General features: G+C 42.9%; 1 protein-coding gene across 7 annotated transcripts in view; it reads right to left on the bottom strand.

The window, feature by feature from the left end:
• The window catches only part of apbb2b (amyloid beta (A4) precursor protein-binding, family B, member 2b), a 72,428-nt gene that overhangs the window by 46,145 nt on the left and 7,993 nt on the right, over positions 1–18,290 (bottom strand). For 4 of the 7 annotated variants that reach the window (XM_019876489.1, XM_019876491.1, XM_019876490.1 and 1 more), the window contains exons 2-3: positions 10,665–10,768; positions 5,323–6,322 (exon numbers count right to left, since the gene is read on the bottom strand). In XM_019876489.1, coding sequence (XP_019732048.1) covers positions 5,323–6,322; positions 10,665–10,703 — 1,039 coding nt within the window. In that variant the 5' untranslated portion in view covers positions 10,704–10,768. Of the gene's footprint in view, positions 1–2,091; positions 2,184–5,322; positions 6,323–9,103; positions 9,164–10,664; positions 10,771–18,290 lie in introns of those variants that run through there. The other 3 variants (XM_019876492.1, XM_019876494.1, XM_019876493.1) reach the window with 3 other exon arrangements.

Below are 18,290 nucleotides of genomic sequence, written 5' to 3'. Positions count from 1 at the left end.
GCAGGGGCCCCCAACCTTTTTTGCCCCACGGACTGGTTTATGTCAGACAATATTTTCAGGGACCGGCATTTAAGGTGTGGTGGAAATAATACAACAAAATAATATGGTATGAGCTGCATGAAAATGGTGGCGTTTTCGAAATATAATAATAAACACAAGGAGCGTCTAATCTGGCCGCAACACTCCGATCGCTATGGCAATGTTTAATGTCTTCAAAATACGATACAACGCAAATTCAAAGTGCATGAAAATGACGACTCACCACAGCACAGAGCTTGATTTTCTGCAACCAGACGGCCCATCTCGGGGTAATAGGAGACAATGACACCTCAAGTGTGTGGTTTATGTCCAGTCTACTTCGTAATTTTGTTTTCGTCGCCGTTGCGGCAGAAACCCCCCGCCTCACACAGGTAGGATGTCGGAAATAGCAACAGTGCTATTGTGGCGATCTCAGAGTATTCAGCCATAACTTTAATCCAGTTGTCTCGTCGAACGTACTTTGAAGGCCGCCGTCATTTGCGATCGCCAGCAGTTTTTTTAACTCATTTTGCGAGCGCCTGCGTTTTGTTTTGAAGTACTGTAATCGGTCACGTGATGGAGAAGCGTGGCTTGACGTGTGTCAAGCGTGACACAGACGGATGTAATGGAGAATCCGGTAGTTTTTCAAAATAAAACATCTTTCGTATTCCGAAATAAATAAAACGGAATTATGGCAAGTTCTTTCTGTGCGGCCCGGTACCAAATGCCCGGCGGACCGGTACCTGTCCGCGGACCGGCGGTTGTGGACCCCTGCTCTAGCCAACCATAGTGTTTTATTCTCCTGATGTTATGGTCTTATTTGTGTGTACATGCGGAAATGCACACATGCAAGTACGCCCTTTCATGCACTACTAAAATTGCAGAGACCCCAACAAAGCCTTGGTTATAATTTGAACCCTAGTAATAACCCTGAAGAGCACTCAACAGCTCCCGATAAAATGAGGGACGACCGGCGACCTCGACATGTCTGTCGTATTCAATTATTCACTTCTCACTGCCCCGCCATAAGTTCTTCATCAAGGTCCTCTCCAAGTCTACTCAAATGCTCTTACAGATTTTTACAAGCACGAGCCTAATGGAAACTAAGGATGCTCAGAGAGGGAGACATGTGATCATCAACCATAAAAACACGGGTCTTGACTTTTTGTGCTCTGCCAAAAGAAGCTACCACCTTGTGCTGATTTGGATTCTGGAAAAGGGGGCTTGAGTAAAAGTAGGAGCTTCTGGTATTCGCCTACGGAAAGCAAAAATAGGTCAGAGCGTCAAAGTATAAGTGTCTGCAGAGAGGGTACTGGTGTGAGATGAGGTGACAAGTGGATGTGGATTAGGCATATAAACACTCAGGAGAGGGAGAGAGCGAATAAAATAGAGAGGTAGAGAGGGAGAGAGGGAGAGAGACAGAGAGAGAGAGAGAGAGAGAGAGAGAGAGAGAGAGAGAGAGAGAGAGAGAGAGAGAGAAAGAAAATAGAATGTCAGAGACAGAAAGCTCCAACAGCCTTGGCTCGAAGGCTGCATCGTGCTTCAAAGTTTGCACCGTCACCCTCGGGCAGCATCCCTCCATGTGGGTCGTCACGAGATTTGAAGTCTGAGCTTGACGCCACCGAGACTAATTGTGAGCATGCACCCGTGTCGCTCATACAAATACGCGCTCCTTTCCATTGAGCCACATTAGCTACAGTTAGCATGCAGCCAGCTCTGTAGCGAGTTGAGTGTAAGGGGGAAGGGAGAGCCTGTGTCGCAAAACTGAAAAAAATAAAAATATAAACACACACACACACACACACACACACACACACACACACACACACACACACACACACACACACACACACACACACACGTTATGTTTGGTCGCAGCAAGCACACAGACACACACATAAACAAACTGCATTTATCCGATCAAAACATACTCAATACCAGGAGCACACACACAAACAGCAGGCATTCAGAAAACTGCCTTGGTAATAAAACTTGGACTCCCATTCACTCACTGACACACATGCACAGCTCAGACTAGCCCACAGTCGCAGAGAGACCGAGAAACACACCTACCCTCATAATTGACAATGACAATGGCAAGCATGTAGTCTTTCCCCAGCATCATACTGTGGTTTGCCAGCTGCCTTGTACGGCATGAATACCCAGAGCTGTTGCCAAACACACACACACAACCTCAGACAGAGAGGAGATCAGTGCAAGAGAGGGGGTGACGAGGACTGGAGAGGCGAGGGAGGGAGGACACGACGAAAGGGGGGGGGGCGAGAAGCCAACAAGAGAGATGGCAAGAGATGGAGCTGACAAGTATGTTTCAGTTTGCCCAGCGCGCACACACGAACAACCCGAACTCCACTCCAACATCTGTCTTACTCATCCTCATGAAATGTTGATTGCAAAAGTCTTCACCTCACACGGTTGCCCTCGGAACCCTCAGGTCATCTTTCATGCTAATCGAGATTGAGGAGCAGGGATGAAGATTACAATCTGCCTGTTTAAGTCATCGCGGTTTACGAAGGCAGTAAAACCAATCATTCAATTCTCTTGGCAGTGTCGTAGAATGTTTTCAGACCTCTTGTTAAACCATGCACGACTGTGTGTGTGTGTGTGTGTGTGTGTGTGTGTGTGTGTGCGTGTGTGTGTGTGTGTGTGTGTGCGCATGCTTGTGCTTGTGTGTTTTGGTTCCCTAGTGCAAAAGCGCTGTCATACAGCCCCTAGAAGCCGCAACATCCCGGGAGGAATCTGACACACACCTGGGAAAACAACACTGCTTTTTCAACCTCACACACAGCCAGATGGGATGTACGGACAACTGTGTGTGAAATGTCAATAAATTCAAGAAAGATATTCTTCAGAAAACAATGATGAATTTTGAAGAGTACAACACCGTTTCTCCATTGCTTTCAATTCCATCAACTTGACACGTATTGAGCTCATATTTCCATCCATCCATTCATGATGTGAACCATTTACCAAAATGACATTTAAAGAAAAATGTAAAGAAATAAACAGTATCTTACTAAGATTAGCTGTACTAAAAGAATATACAGTGCAAGAAAGAAATGCTTTATAGATTAATTATGGGAAGACAGCATAGTTTTCAACCTGCATTTGAAAACATTCACACTTGGTGTGAGCAAAAAAAGAGATCCTTGACAAAATGGAATCCATTTTTCTAGGTCAGCATAGCGGTAATTTGACTGACATTTGACAGCTGAGCAGGGTCTTTTCTCCTCACAGTGTTTGACAGCAGAGAGAATGGTTTGATTTTTCACCATTTTAAGGACTCATTTCACATACAGTACTTGTTTTTTTTAAACATTCAAATTTTGTGGGGTTGTTGAAAGCAATCTTCTCTCCAGTGTGTCAAAGGAATATTCACCATTCCTTATAGCGTTTTAATGCAGCATATATGTTCCTGTTATAAGCAGTTACTCAACACCCCACGGCGTCACAAAATGTTGTGGTTCACTAGAATGCAAAAGAATCCACCGAGGCACCAGAGGGTAAGATGAGAGGTATTGTGGGGGAAATTAAACAGCACGTTGGCCTCATAACTCAGAAAGTCTGAAAGCTTGGTGTACTGCTGCACTCATGTCACAGGCCACTAACAAATAGATGGATGGGATCGACAACAATAAGAGTCTTTTAAAGGCCCAACTGACATGAGCGGCAAGATTTTTTTCCACAACGCAGACAAACACGAGCGGACGGCAAGAAATCAGCATGTCGCTCATGTGATACAGTCAAAACTTTCAATTACAGTTCCCCTCATTAATTCCATCAATTAAATGGGCACTATGGATGGGCATCCTAATTAGTTAGTCGATAAATTGATCATTAAGAAGGTTATGTGGATTGGGGAAAATTGTACGGTAAAATGGATTTAGCTGAAAGTGGGAGAGGCTCTGTAGATTCAGTTTGCTCGTGTCTAAAACACAACAAACAACATGATATCCGTGACATCTTTATTGTGTTATTGCTGTATTATTGGATCGAACGACATCCAAACAGAACTTCGAAATGGCCTCAGGGCAGCGCTGTATTGTGCTCAAAACAACACAGGCGTGGAGGTCAGAACATTCAGAGAGATTAGAAAATGAACTGAAAATAAATGACAAACTGTAAAAAAAAATAAAAATAATAAAAAAAAGGATTGATTATCAAGACATGGGAAACTTAGTAAACAGCCATCACTTCGGGATTAAGGATTAAATTATCTGATTATCTCTCGAGCAAGGTGAAGCATCTTGATGTGTTATCAATCAAAGGTCAGTCAGGTTCATTATCAGTGGAGGGCTGCTGACTAGCTATCAATCTAACTCGACATAGATCAAGCCTCCTTAATCAACTAGCATTCAAAGTAGAGTTCAATGTCTTGCTTGCTTCCGTTGAAAGAAAAAAAAAAATCCACCATAAAGGAGTTGTCAAGGACCATGGAGCTAATGATCTGACCACTGACCTGAGTCACTGCTGTCATCATGGGTCAGAAATACTTTGCCGCCAATATCAAGAACAATAAATTCCCAAAGGTTTGAAGAAAGTGGAGTGAACTGGCAAAAGAGGTCTACTGATATTCCAGCTGTGGTAAAATCCTTACCAAGATGGGCGATAAAGAGCAACTTTTGAAATGAATTCCGACAAGGCGGATAAAAGAGGTGCACACATAGCCAAATTGCAACTCAAGAATTTGGGCCTCAGCAACTTATTTTATTTTCTTTTTTAAAAAAAAAAAGTAGTTGTATAATTAGACGTTAAGAATTAAGGTAAGTGATTTACTGAGAACCATTCCGGGCCTCTCGCCCAAAGTCAGCTGGTATAGCTCACCTGTGACCTTAATAAAGACAAGCGGTATTAAAAAAAAAAAAAAAAAAAGGATGAATTAAAATATGAGGATTATCAGGATCTAAAATTAGTAATCTCTCAGGAATATAAAACAAAACGTACTGCATGTGGCAATTGAGAAAAAAGGCAACGAGAGATTAAGTTTGCTCCAAATTGAACTCATGACTGGTCTGCATGCAGACATGCACAGGGAGCGGGACGTAGATTGAAACAGTCCGCAGTCTAAATGGTTAAACACCCATGAGGCTATGGAAGAATTTGCTGTCCCAGAGGGATTGTGGGGGATTTCCTGCAGACTGGAGTTTTTATTATTCTGTTTCAGCGATGTCCCAAATTGGGCATATGTGCACAAATAAAGTCCCCATAAACGGATGAACGGCACAGGGATTGTTAAACGAAAGCAAACCTCTAAAGACAAAAGTCTACATCAAAAGATGTGTTTACCTGTCACCTCAGGGGAGTTGCTCTCCTGGGACAAAGTGGTCCAACTCAACTCTTCATCGCTGGGGTTCAAATTCTGGATACGGTTCAGAGCGCAGTCCGTCTTTGCACCGGTCCTTCTGTCTTTCTTAGTCTCTGGAGAGGACGAGGAAGAGGAGGAGCAGGAAGCCACCGAGAGTAGGGGTGTGTCCTCTGGACTTGCCTGTCTGGGTGGGAAAGGTGGAGGGGGCACAGGGGAGTCCTTAGAGTGGAGGTCTGAGATGATCTCCAGAGCGGGCGAGGTATTCAAGGGAAACTCGCTCTTGGTCAACAATAGCGCTTTCTTCTCGTCATCTTGATGCTCCTCCGCCACCTCATCATCCTCAGCCTTCATCAGTGACTTTAGTTCCTTCTCCAAAAGGATGTTGATGTTGTCGCTTTGCTCCGCGTGAATGTTGAAGTCATAAACAATCTCTGCCGAGTTGCCGTTGAGTTTGAGATCGACGGCCGTGTTGACCTTGCAGCAGCTCTCTGATTCTGACCTTTGTTCCGACTCGGGGTCAGAGTTACCGTTTGGGTGCAGCTCGGCAACATCCTCCACATTACCTTCAGGCTCCTCGGGCGTCTTAACACTCAGATCCTCCGTCAGGATTTCTGAATTGCCATCAAGGTCAGTTACCATGAGGTCTGTCGTATTTTTATTGTGATCCTGTCCAGCTTTACGGAGCTGGTTGACTCCGTTCTTGGCCACCTTGGGATTGTTGGGGGTCACCAGTTGTGAAGGTGATGACGAGGGTGATGACGAAGGTGGCACCGCCTCCCCGAGGCCCATGGCAGTCTGGATATTTGTGAGCGCATATTTTTTGCGACACTTGGGCGGTGTGGATGAGCCTTGTGTGATGACATCACTGCTGAGGAGCTGGTTGTGGGAGGAGCGCAGGCTGAGAGACGTTGGAGGTTTGGCAGAGGGGCCATTGCGATTGGTCACGTCTACTGACATCATCGTGGCAGTCAGATGGATCCACTGAAAGAGAAAGGATGCCAAAAGTGAATGCGCTTGAAGAAACAGCCGCCATGGCTGAAACATTTGCTACTTGTGAAATGATACTTTTCACTGGAATATGGATGGAGCTTTACCTTAATTTTACCCATTCAGATCCAATTAGTATTACGACGCAAAGACTTCAGTATTTAATGGTGTTTTCCAATTTAAATTCTAATCTAATCTGGAGCAAAACAACAAAATTTTGGTTTGTCAATGAATCTTTCCCGCATAAATTGAGCAACTTTTCAAATCAAGATTTGTTTTCTTTTTCAATCATCACCGGTCATTTTTATTTGGGGTATTTTACTTTCCATCATTAAAGGGATAAAGGTCATGAAAGAGCGGTGGGAAAATTCTTCAACTCTTGACTTCTCCCGGATGCTGAATGCAAACGTCAACTTCTAAGCGCCTAATCTTGGGTAGAGGGGAACTGACTGTGTGTATTTTTGTAATCTGGTTTCTCTGCATGGTATGTAAAGCAAATACATATCAAATAGAGTGCGAGTTGTGTTTCCCAATCCCCACGGATTATAAAAAGTATAAAAACAACTGAGGGGGGGAAAATATGTTCATTACCCGTGTGCGTGTGAAAGACCCTCTCAATTTCATCCAAACTACATTTCAAAATATAAAGTCTTCTTGCAACTGGAAGATTATCTATTCATTAAAACAATCCATGTTGATCTATTGTGTCAAAAACTCGAGGCAAGAAGTTGCACACTAATAAATAAAATGAATGGAAACATAACCTCGTTGGCAGACGTAATAAATCCAGCGGATACTGCGGGGAATAGTGTCGAAATCTCTTGCACTAGGTGTTGCCGATCAAGTTTAAGGGGTCGCCAAGTTCGTAAACCTGCTGGGACGAGTAATGTGCACCAGTAGGTGTTTTAAAACCCATAAATTGTTGAGACTCTGCAACAAAATAAGCAGTTTGAGGAGTAATGCACAACAAAAGTAACATCCTTCCATAAATACAGCGTGTCTTTTTCTAGAAACTCCAAAGTAGACATAGGGTAACACATTACAGATCAGAGACTGTAATATTGTAATATGAGGTGTGTTAGAAAATTTCCAGGACTAGAACCACACAAGCTATATTTTAAACGCAAACTATGGACTCAAGGTTTTCCCCTTCTAAGTAATCCCCCTGGTATTTAATACACTTCCCAGGTTTACTCTGCCACACCTTTCTGCACTTCTGGAAGGATTCTTCCGGGATCCTCCGCAGCTCAATCATCACAGCCAAGTTGATGTCGTCTTGATGACTTCCTTGAGGTTGGGCAAGATGGACATATCACATGGAGCCATGTCGGACAAGTACGGGGAGGTTGCTCCAGCATGGCAAAGGTCTTCTCGGCCAGGAACTGTCCGATGCTCGGTGCATTACGAGCAGGCTCGCTATCATAATGAAGCAGCCACGAGTGGTCCTGCCAAAACTGTCGTCTCTATGCGTGCACTGAACAAAGTGATCGCTGAAGGATGGCTTTGTAGACTTGCTGATTGATCTTCTGGTCCATAATGATGGGGCAAATTTGTAATTGGTGTTAAAATCATATCTTTTGTGACATCAGTCCTGGAACCTTTCTGACACACCTCATGACTCCAATTACGTTCAGATGCAATAATGCAGCTATCCATTTGCTAATCCGCTTATCCTCTCGAGGGTCGCAGGCGTGCTGGAGCCTATCCTGTCCTCAGGCATTAGGCGGGGTACAACCTTGAACTGGTTGCCAGTCAATCCCAGCTCACACAGACGAAGAATCATTCACGCTCACAACCACACCTTGAGACAATATTAAGAGTGTTTCATTAGACTGCCATGCATGTTTTTGGAATATGGGAGGAAACCGGAGTACCCAGAGAAAACCCACGCAAGGTATGGGGAGAACATGCAAACTCCACACCACCGTGCCGCACTAATAATGCATTTCAGTGTAAAATTCTTAAAAAAAAAAAAAAAAAAGTCATGTTTCATGTGGGGCAGTACAATGGATGAACTGATAAGCACGCCGGCCTTACATTGCAGAGGTGCAGGATTCAATTCCAGCTCCGGCCTTCCTGTGTGGAGCTGGCATGTTCTCCCCATGCCTGTGTGGGGGTTCTACGGGTACTCCCGTTTCCGCCCACATTCCAAAAAACATGCATGGCACGTTAATGGAGCACTCTAAATTGTCCCTAGGTGTGAGTGTGAGCGCGAATGGTTGTTTGTCTGTGTGCACTGCGATTGTCTGCCAACCGGTTGAGGGTGTACCCCGCCTACTGCCCAAAGACAGCTGGGATAGGCTCCAGCATGCACGTGACCCATGTGAGGATAAACAGATTAAGAAATGAATGGATGGATGGATGTTTAATGTGCAGGAAAAGAAAATTAGAATGCACTGAAGAGTTCAATGTGTCAGGAATAATTATAGCAGCAGAGAAATCAAGATTTCTTATTATGTGTCGGTTAGCACTGAATTTCAAGGTTTAAGATTTATTTGCCCAAGATCAAATAGAGAGGAGCGCTCAACCCCAAAGTTCAACTGCTCATCGGGACATTGACTCTTTTTGTATCAGTAACTGTGGATGTACTTTCACCCTACACCCTCGAGCTGAATCGTTATCTGTATGCTTAAACATTGAGCGGTTGGGGTGCAAGCCTGGAGGTCCTCATTTTATTTAAATCCCTAACACAAACATAGCATGCGTGAAACCATGTGTGCCGGTGTATGTCTGTGTGTGCATGCGTGTGCATGTGTGTGCGTCTATCTTTTGTACCTGACAGGAGGTCAGTCATAGAGCATGCGCTGGTTACGGTTCAGGGTTCAGCACACTCAGCTGCATATATGAACAACACCGAGGGGGGGAAGCAAAGAAGGAATGATCAGTAGAAGAATGTGAAAAATGTCAAGTCTCAGGGACCCCTCAGGGACCAAATTCATCAGCAGGCTCCGATGGAGAATGCACAGCTGCTCTTAATACCACATTTAAAAGCGTAGAGGATGAAGTACCAATCAATCTAAGGTGACCTCTTTGCATCACTATTCAGCATATTGTGCACAATAAATTCAGATGTGTGACCGAATGCCAAGTTTCTCCTTTAAAGCAAAACCGTGCATTGTATTGCAGAATAAAAACAGAGGCTGGTATTTACCAAAAAGTAAGGAATCTTTTTATTTGTTTCCTCTAGGGCTAGGCCCTAGAGAGTCTGGGGACATTCCTAACATTGTGTGGTGTAATGGTCATTTGAGCCACTTTGGTAAATACAAATCAATAACTGTAAATGTGCATTTGTGGACATGTTGAGTAAGATTAGTTCATTTGTAATTGTTAGTTACTATTGCCCCTATGTTGATTAATTAAGGAAGGAGGTAGCACATGACTTAGGGACCGGAAGATTGGTTTTAATACTGCTCTGAATCCCAACACATGCAGACATGTGGACCACACTCTTACATACCACGACATGGTTGGATTGAAAATGCTTCCTGAGCACCTCCAAAGTCCCCAAATGTTCAAGCTAACAGCTGCATAACCACTTCTTTGTCCTTTCACTACAATTTGGCAATGTATTGCTGGTGTATTTCTCTGGCACTAACTAAACAATTTTCCTTGCGGGAAGTAATAAAAAGTCATACTTACAAATAAAGAAAAAAAAAGACAAAGTCTTGTGAGCACCGGAATGAAATGATTTTGTATGCTGAATCACTTTTCAATGTCAGTATGTACATATGTAACTAGAGTGTCACTAAGTGGAGTACAGTACTGACCTCCACCAAGGATTAAGGATCGCTGGTTTCAAGTTAATGGAGGACGATGAACTGAAGGGTAGCGCGATTATATTTCTGCACGGTTATGCTACATTCATTGAACATGAATACATTCCTGTATCTATAGCTTTAATACTAAATTGATTGGCTAATTCAAGTTCTCTTTATGCACCATCCCAACGAATGTTCATGAAAATCTGTAATGCATTTCTGTCCAAGCCTGCATTAAGTGTTCTAAAATGACTGCTGTGAAAGAAAAAAAAATTGAAATAAAAGCTGGATAATGGCCTAAAGCTTTTCCAAAGGACTGTATAGGTTTAACAGCAACAAATCTTGTTTACATCTAATCAGCACGAGTCATGAAATAAGCATCATATGGACATTTTAGTCCCTATGTCTCCTCTATTTGCTTCTTCAATGAGGCTGTTGGCTGGAGGAAGGGGCCCAATGTCTCCCAATTGTCTGTTGACGTATACTTAAGATGTTTTTTTTTCAGTGACTGATAGTTCCCAAGTAAATGCTTCAACCGTACATTCAAAACATTCCAACATTTGCTGTACAGTACTTACCAGTGGCTGAGCATTATGCAAAATACAGATGGAGCACATCCATGCCGGTAGTCAGCGTTTCTCTCTTCATCCAATCACGACGACCTAAGCGAGGCAGTGGCGTCCTGAGGGAGGGACAAACATAAAAACGGGATTTATGAGCAAGCGAGAAAGAAGGAGGAAGGAAGTGACTGAAAAAGGAGAGACAGAGAGGACTGCAGGACACCGGAGGGACAAATAAAGATGCATTAATTATTCACAGCCGCGATCAAACATTAATATGCGTGTGTTTGCGTGCGGCTGTGTGAAGGAAAAACAAGGCTCATTTATGTATAAAGCTCAGTGTGTCTTTCTTTGCTGCAGAGCCTTCACTGACTGGAACTATCATAAACTTGATGTCACGGGAGGATTGTGAACTCAGCCCCTCAGCCCCTCCCACCACCACCGCAATGCTTCCTAACAATCAACACAGCATAGTGCAGACTACACTTAACCCGCATTTCTAACAACGCCAACGTACTATTTAAATGGACTATAAAAATCTCCACATAAGAAGCTAGTGTTGATATAAAAAGTGATGGAAGCTAAAAAAATAATAAGTTTGACCCCATCTAAAAGTTATGTGGTATCACACGAAACACAAATTTTACAAATGTTTTCTTGTATAATGCTTCGTTACTGCTTACATATTTTGCCAACTAATTATTGTATTAAATTTAGTCCAACCACAAAAACTAAATGCAGGTTCTCAGCATGAAGACTCAGACAGGGCTAAGACATCTTTTTTTCTTGTCGGCATTTTTTAAAAATCTCTGTCGTGTAATAACAGAGTTCAATTCTTTCTTAACCCATGTGCTGCAGTCGATCTAAATAAGTTTATATAACGCAACATACAATTTTACAAAAATTGTAAAAGTATTATTCCTGAATATTTATTTCAATTTCAACCACTCGACATGTTCAGTGGCATCAGTGCTATACATACACATATAGTTCTTATTTTTTTCTTTGTATTTTTGCCCTCTATGGACAATAAAAGCGGTATTGTGCTATGACCAAAACATAAATATAAATCTATATAAATAAAACATGAATTGGAATATTTCATATCACACACTTTTTATGCTGTGTCTTTGATTTAAAGATGACAATACGCATAAATCTACAAAAATTGTAGAAATTGTAACATATGGGGTAACCCATGTGTTACAAACATCGTAGAAATTGCAGCACAAGGGTTACAAATATCATCATCAACCAACCTGAGGATGGGAGAAAAAAAGCTCTGTTTGATCAAAAGCAGAAACTAGGGAGAGGCATTACCCATTAACTGCACAATAAGAATCCGGTCGATTGTGTGGAGTGATGATTAAATGCCTCTTGGATAAACTGAAAAAAAAAATGGACTGCACTACTTTGTCGCAACCAGTAGCTGTGCTGTTGGTGTAGTCTCTAGTTTGCCGTATAAAGAAGCCCCAACATGATGTCAGCGATGGGCGCTAGGAGTCAGTCGCACTGTCGGGGCACAACTTGCCTCACATTCATATCTAAAGGCAATCTCAACTCTTCAAATAACCGACCATGCATGCTTTTAAAACGTGGGAGGAAGCCAGAGCTCCAAGGGAAAACCCATGAGAGCACAAGGAGAACAAGCAAACTCCACATTAAAGAGACAGAGCCAAGATTCAAACCTCGAACCACATAACCGCTTCGTGATAGGTGAAACTAGGCCACATAGTGCCAGAGTTTCCCCACACCATGAAAAATATCTACTAGATTCATAATCGCCATTGGCAATACTGTATATGACGTATTTCTCATATAAATGCTCCGATACCAAACACTGATACCACATGACCAGCCTGACATCTATTTTCCGGGTAGGAGCCTTGTCACCAGTATGGAGATACGTTAAGTAAATAAGCACAGACAACAACACTTTCAGGCGACGGGCCGGGTAACATGTTGCGGGGTAACGTGTTGAGTAATGACAAGTAAACGAGGATGTATTGTATTGTATTATTGTAGTCTCTTATTGGATAAAGAAACATGCAAGAGCAGTGGAGCAGAAACTCGAGAATGTCATCGCATGTTTGTAACAGTTCTATTTTGTTTTTATAGCCTAGTTCCAAAACTATATTTTCATTCACTGTGACACCCACTGAGCATATGCAGGAAGAATGCATTTGGCTGCATGTCGTTCCAGTATAACAGAGTGTCATGGAATAAACTTTCGCTTTGTTTTTCACATGAAGCCGCAGGCAGAAACCATTTCCCAGCCACAAAGTTTCAAATTACCCAGATGTGGCCATTAAAATAGGAGTTACAAAAGATTGAATGACGAATTTCAAGGGTTATGTAATATTTTTGCACACAAACAACTGGACCGTGCTTCCTATGGTACCGGTCTCTTTGTCAATGGTATTTAGGGCTATTCGATCATCGATTGAAGTATGGGTGAGAAAAGCACATGGTCAAAATTTCTACGGACACAAACAGATGAGGAAAATCTGAGTTTTCAGCGTTCACACGTGAAAAATAAAACTAGAATGCTTCGCTAGTACTTCAAGATATTTTTAACAATAATCTACCGTCAAGTAGCAAAGTCCAAAGCCGGTTATACAGTGAACTCAAAGTATGTTCACTCATGGTCAACTCATTAGGTACATCTGATCTTCATGGATTTGATGAGATCCATCACTGTTCCAACTCTTCAGTTGGAGCTCCGGAGAGTCCACAGCTGTAGCGCGAGCCAATGAGTCTTAGCGCACAAGGGAAACATCATTGAAATATTGGCATTCAAACCAAAATTGCATTCTGGGATTTAAATTACAAGGCACGCGTGGTCTTTTGGATCCTGCTACAACAGGTCTGCATACCATAAGTGTGAGAGAACATACAAGTACAGAATGTTTTTATAGGGGAAGTCTGCACAACAATAAGCATTAAACATTTCCAAGCATATATTGCTCCTAACCCAAGGTTACGGCTCTGATGTGAGACTCCAGCCCTTTATACAAATAAACATGACCAGCAGCAGTGATGTGCTTCCTGTAGCAAGAACCTAAAAGGAGGGAATCAAAACAGTGCACACTTGGCGGACTTTTATAAACAAGATTCATCTGCCAGAACACCAAAGCTGAACGAATATTTTAGTTTCAGAAGAAAAACTACGAAGGCACTGATCAAGTGCAGATCTCTGTTAAGGTTTAACAGTTCTAAGCTTGTGCTTGATTGAAAAATGATAGTGCAGGCCAATAGTGCCCCAGTGCATTCCTGTAAATTCCAGTGATACGCACAGAGCAAGGCGAGCGCCACACACAGCAGACTTTTTTTCACCACAGCGCCATCAGCTGGATGTGGTGAGCGCTGCCCACACTTGGACCCAAATAGATGACAACAAACATTTCAATACATGTCGAGATCCCCCCATTTAAGATCAATCTTCACCTGACCTTGAATAGATATATTTTTTTACACGAGCCACGACACTCTGCTCAGTTTCATATTCATAGTTTTTAACGTAATCCCGTTAACATCCTTACCGTGTCTGCCTAGCGTGTGCGTTTGTGTTGGCCTTGTGAATCTGCACCGTGAGTTTGCTTCCTAGTTGGCTAACATGCAGAGAACCACATTCGGTGCCTTTGGTTTGCTGGTCTCCTCAATCGACGACCTTGTGAACAGTAAACATGACCAACTTAAGCTATCACTCATCGTGATAAACTTTCTGGTTCATGAGGACAATGAGGTGCTTCAAGTGTCTTCAAAGAGCAATGAAATGCTTTACCAAATCCTTAGTCAGCGTGACGTGTTCCATGCTAATAGTGATGGACTGATTCAGGACGCATGGCAATATCTTCAGCTAGCCATTTTACAGTTTCAAAAGCTGTAGTTCCATGTACCATGCAGACATTTAAACTGCTATATGCTTTATGTGACTAATTGGAGTCTTTGCTGCTATGTATAAAAGACACGCAAGTTCAACACTTTAAATTTAAGTCTGAACGTTTGCACTTTGTGGTGAAAGTCCAAATCCAGAGTGCTGAAATGTGAAGTGAAACCGACTAAACACTAACAAATTCCTCTATATTTTCCACATCATGTCTGCAGCTTTTAAAAACAGACCAAAATGAAAAATCCAAAAAGACGTTTCCACAACCGGGTGGAGTGACAGTGGTGCATCAGCAAATCAGCATTTATGCTCTCAAACTGTGGCTTTGAGTCCGCTTTTTAGTAGGCCGTGCTGTGGATAAAGGGGGTCTTGGTGTAATTACAGGGGCCCACTGTGGGCATCCAACCGCTGGCACTCAAACACAAACAAGCGTTTCAAATATGAGGGTGACGCGTAAGCACATGCACGCACGCACACATGCACGCAGACTTCCAAACGGTTAAATGTGCAGGCAAAGCTCAGGCAGCCACATGGGGGAGGAGTGGTAATCAGATCCAGATTGTGTCATCGCAAAGACTGACTTCTGACCCATCCGCCGAGCCTGCAAGTGTCTGTTGTTTGTGCGTGTGCAAATGTCGCACTTAAGTTGGGGGGTCCGGCTCACGCATGAATGAAGGCAACAGCTGCAACATGACCAACCCTGCCCCCCCATTTTCATTTTTTCATGTGTGCAGAGTGTAGCCACTGACATTCACCACACAGTGAAATGAGCTTTTAGATCCAAAGAGCTTGTGGATTGCTACCAGCAGTTTGATCGGCCTCTCATCCATCCTTCCTTCTTTCCTTCCTTCTTTACTTCCTGCCCTTCCCTCTCAAGGTTTCTCGTCATTCCAGTTCTCCCGCTGATCCCAACAGGCTATAAACTCAAACCCTTTGTCCACAACAGAATTGCTTTCCTTTCTCATTAAAAGTGAAGGTCTGTAAACTCTCATAAAACCACCCATTTCTCTCTACAGCCCTAATTTACAGTCTCGCTGCTGCCAGCCCCCCCCCTCGCAAACTCGTGACAAAGCCCATCTGCTACCAAAGAGATGGACAAGAAAGCAAAACTGAGCAGGAAGCAGGCCAGGACATAAACGTCCAAACTGACAAATTTCTGTGTGCAGGCAAAGCACGCAGCTTCCAAAAAAAAAAAAAATGCAGCGGGGTGTTTTTTGAGTTAGGATGTTAACGTGTAAAGGCAGTTACACAACAGCAGGCAACCTTCCCAGATCACTCTCGGCTTTGTATTTATTGGCTGAAGCGAAGGCCGGGTCCTCTCCATTTAGATGGATGCCACATCCTCTCCAAAACGGGGAAAGAAAGCCAAGATGAACACAATCTTGCTGCCGTTATTTCTTTCTGTGATATATGAATCAAGCAGAATCCAGAAGAGGTGAATAAGAGAAGAATGTACACTTTAGTGGAGATGTGTTCCGCACAAATGTGATGACAGCCCCTGTGTGTTAATATTACTGTCGACTCGACATGCCATATTTGACACTTAACACACCTGTAGATTCCATCCTCTTTTACAGACTTTAATTTGCACTATGATTCGGACTGAAGCCTAAACAAGTCATTTTGTGTAACTGCACCGCCACCACACATGAACACACGCTCACCCACCCGTTCAGAATGCAGCCTTGGCCACACATTGTGGTGAATCGAGTGTGAAGGAAACACAAAAATAACTTGTATGATCAACCTTCAAAGGAACACTCAAGAACTTTGTTTGCCTGAATGTACCATTGTGTGTGTGTGCACTATATACATTACACTTCCACTGGTGCGGTTTCTCTGTGGGCGGGAAGCCTGTTGAGAAAATGACCACAAAGAAAAAGAAAAGCAGGAATTTTCAGGGCGTGCCAAAGAATCTTAGGCATGCTTTTTTGGCGGGTGATGACCCAGGGGCATGAAAATAATTGTTTAACATACATACAGGCCGGGAAATTAGTGGTAAAGCTGACCAGTTGTGAGCATTTAACTCTGAGCCTGCAGTGCAAGACCATATCAATGCATGACAATATGTCATTGTGGATTGTATTTTAGTCTCAACACTTCCCCAGACTGTGACACAGGAAATTGTTCAGCTACTTTGAGGGAGACCCTGATAAGTCCTTCAATCAAAAACGGGCTGGCTTAAAAGAATACACATTCCTAGACTTTCAAGCACGTGATCATGTAGGAGACATTTATGAAACACAAGCCAAGACACAGTCCTGCATTTTAGAACTTTGGGAGCAAGTGAGAAGGGGTTAAAGTATACTCTAACCCCTCGCTTGGTTCTCATACACCCCCACTCTCCCCCAACACCCTTTGCAGGCCTCCTCCACACTTTATTCAACCTCACTTTCCGGAGGACGGGGGGGGAAGTCAAAGAAGCTGGGGAAAAAGTACGCGACGAACACATTGACAGCAAGCTAAAAATTCTGTTATAAAGGATGTCCCAACTCCAGCCACTTTAAAATTGGGCACTTTGTGAAACCCTGCATTCAAAACAGATGGGAAATTAGAAGCCTGAAAAAATAAAATACCTGACTCTCACACATTATGACATATCCACTCCTAGGTGTATGTTGAAAATCACAGCACTTCTCTAGTAAACGGAAATCGGGAGGCACAGCGTCTTAGAAGTCATCCTTGTCTTGGTAATTGCATGAAATGACAAACTTATCTTTCCCAAAATTGTTCCCCTAATTTCGGAAGCACGGAGTAAGTAAAAATAACATGAACGAGGAGGTGTGAGTAAGTCTCCAGACCAACAGGTGGCAGTATCCGACTGCAACTACAAATGTTTTTTTTTTTACAGATAAGGCAACCTAACTGCGTTTTCAGACATTTTCTCAAGAGTTCCTGTTGAAATGACAAACAATGCGATGCAAGACAATGAGCAGAGGCTCGACCCAATGTGCAAACTTGAAATGATCACACACGATGATATTGCCCAAACAGACATGACAAAAGTTAAGATCTCATATGTCCTCTCTCTCTCTCTCAAAAAAAAAAAAAAAAAAAGTAATTTTTCCTTTTATTGAGTCATGCATGTCACATTAATGGTGGATAAAGTTTTGAAATGATTTATTCTGGTTTAATTCTGAACTTGACATTCAAAGGGGGGGGGGAGATTTTTTGATATCCATCTGCTATGTGGAAAAGCAGAACTTCAGTTGATAAAAACAAATTGTAATGGTCAATTCACCCAACACACACATGAATAAAAGTGCAGGCGAGAGAGGAAGCAGGGCAAAGAATAGTCATCTTCTATATATAGTTGAAATGTGACAGGATGTCCGAGGAGAGAAGGAAGTCTGGATCTGAACAACACAGCTGAAACTCTCTGCGTGTGCGCGTTTATTTATGCATCCCCAATGTTGCCTTGCTTCAACATTTCACCAGAAAGTGTGAAATGTCGCAATGCATTATTGTTACCGCAAAGCTGTTTTGTGTGATCAGCTGTAGCATGGACGCAACCGGGGAACACAAGGCAAAGGAGGTCCTGATACGAGAGCCGATCAAAATGGATACCTCAGTAAAAATGAGACGTGAGGAGGGAAGAAAGTGGATCGGAGCGCTAGGGTGACTCATCAGAAAAGGAATGTCCTGTCGTTTGCCAGAGGAGCCACAGACACCACTGCAATGGTCGCCCCCCCCTCCCTCTCTCCAGTGCTTTCAGTCATACAGTCCCGCAGCTCTTGTTTTTTTTTTAATTTTTC

The sequence above is a fragment of the Hippocampus comes genome, unplaced genomic scaffold, assembly GCF_001891065.2.
Source record: "Hippocampus comes isolate QL1 unplaced genomic scaffold, H_comes_QL1_v1.1 scaffold51, whole genome shotgun sequence".
NCBI lineage: Eukaryota > Metazoa > Chordata > Actinopteri > Syngnathiformes > Syngnathidae > Hippocampus > Hippocampus comes.
The sequence above is the reverse complement of the archived record's forward strand: the minus strand, read 5'-3'. Positions and strand labels throughout refer to the sequence as shown.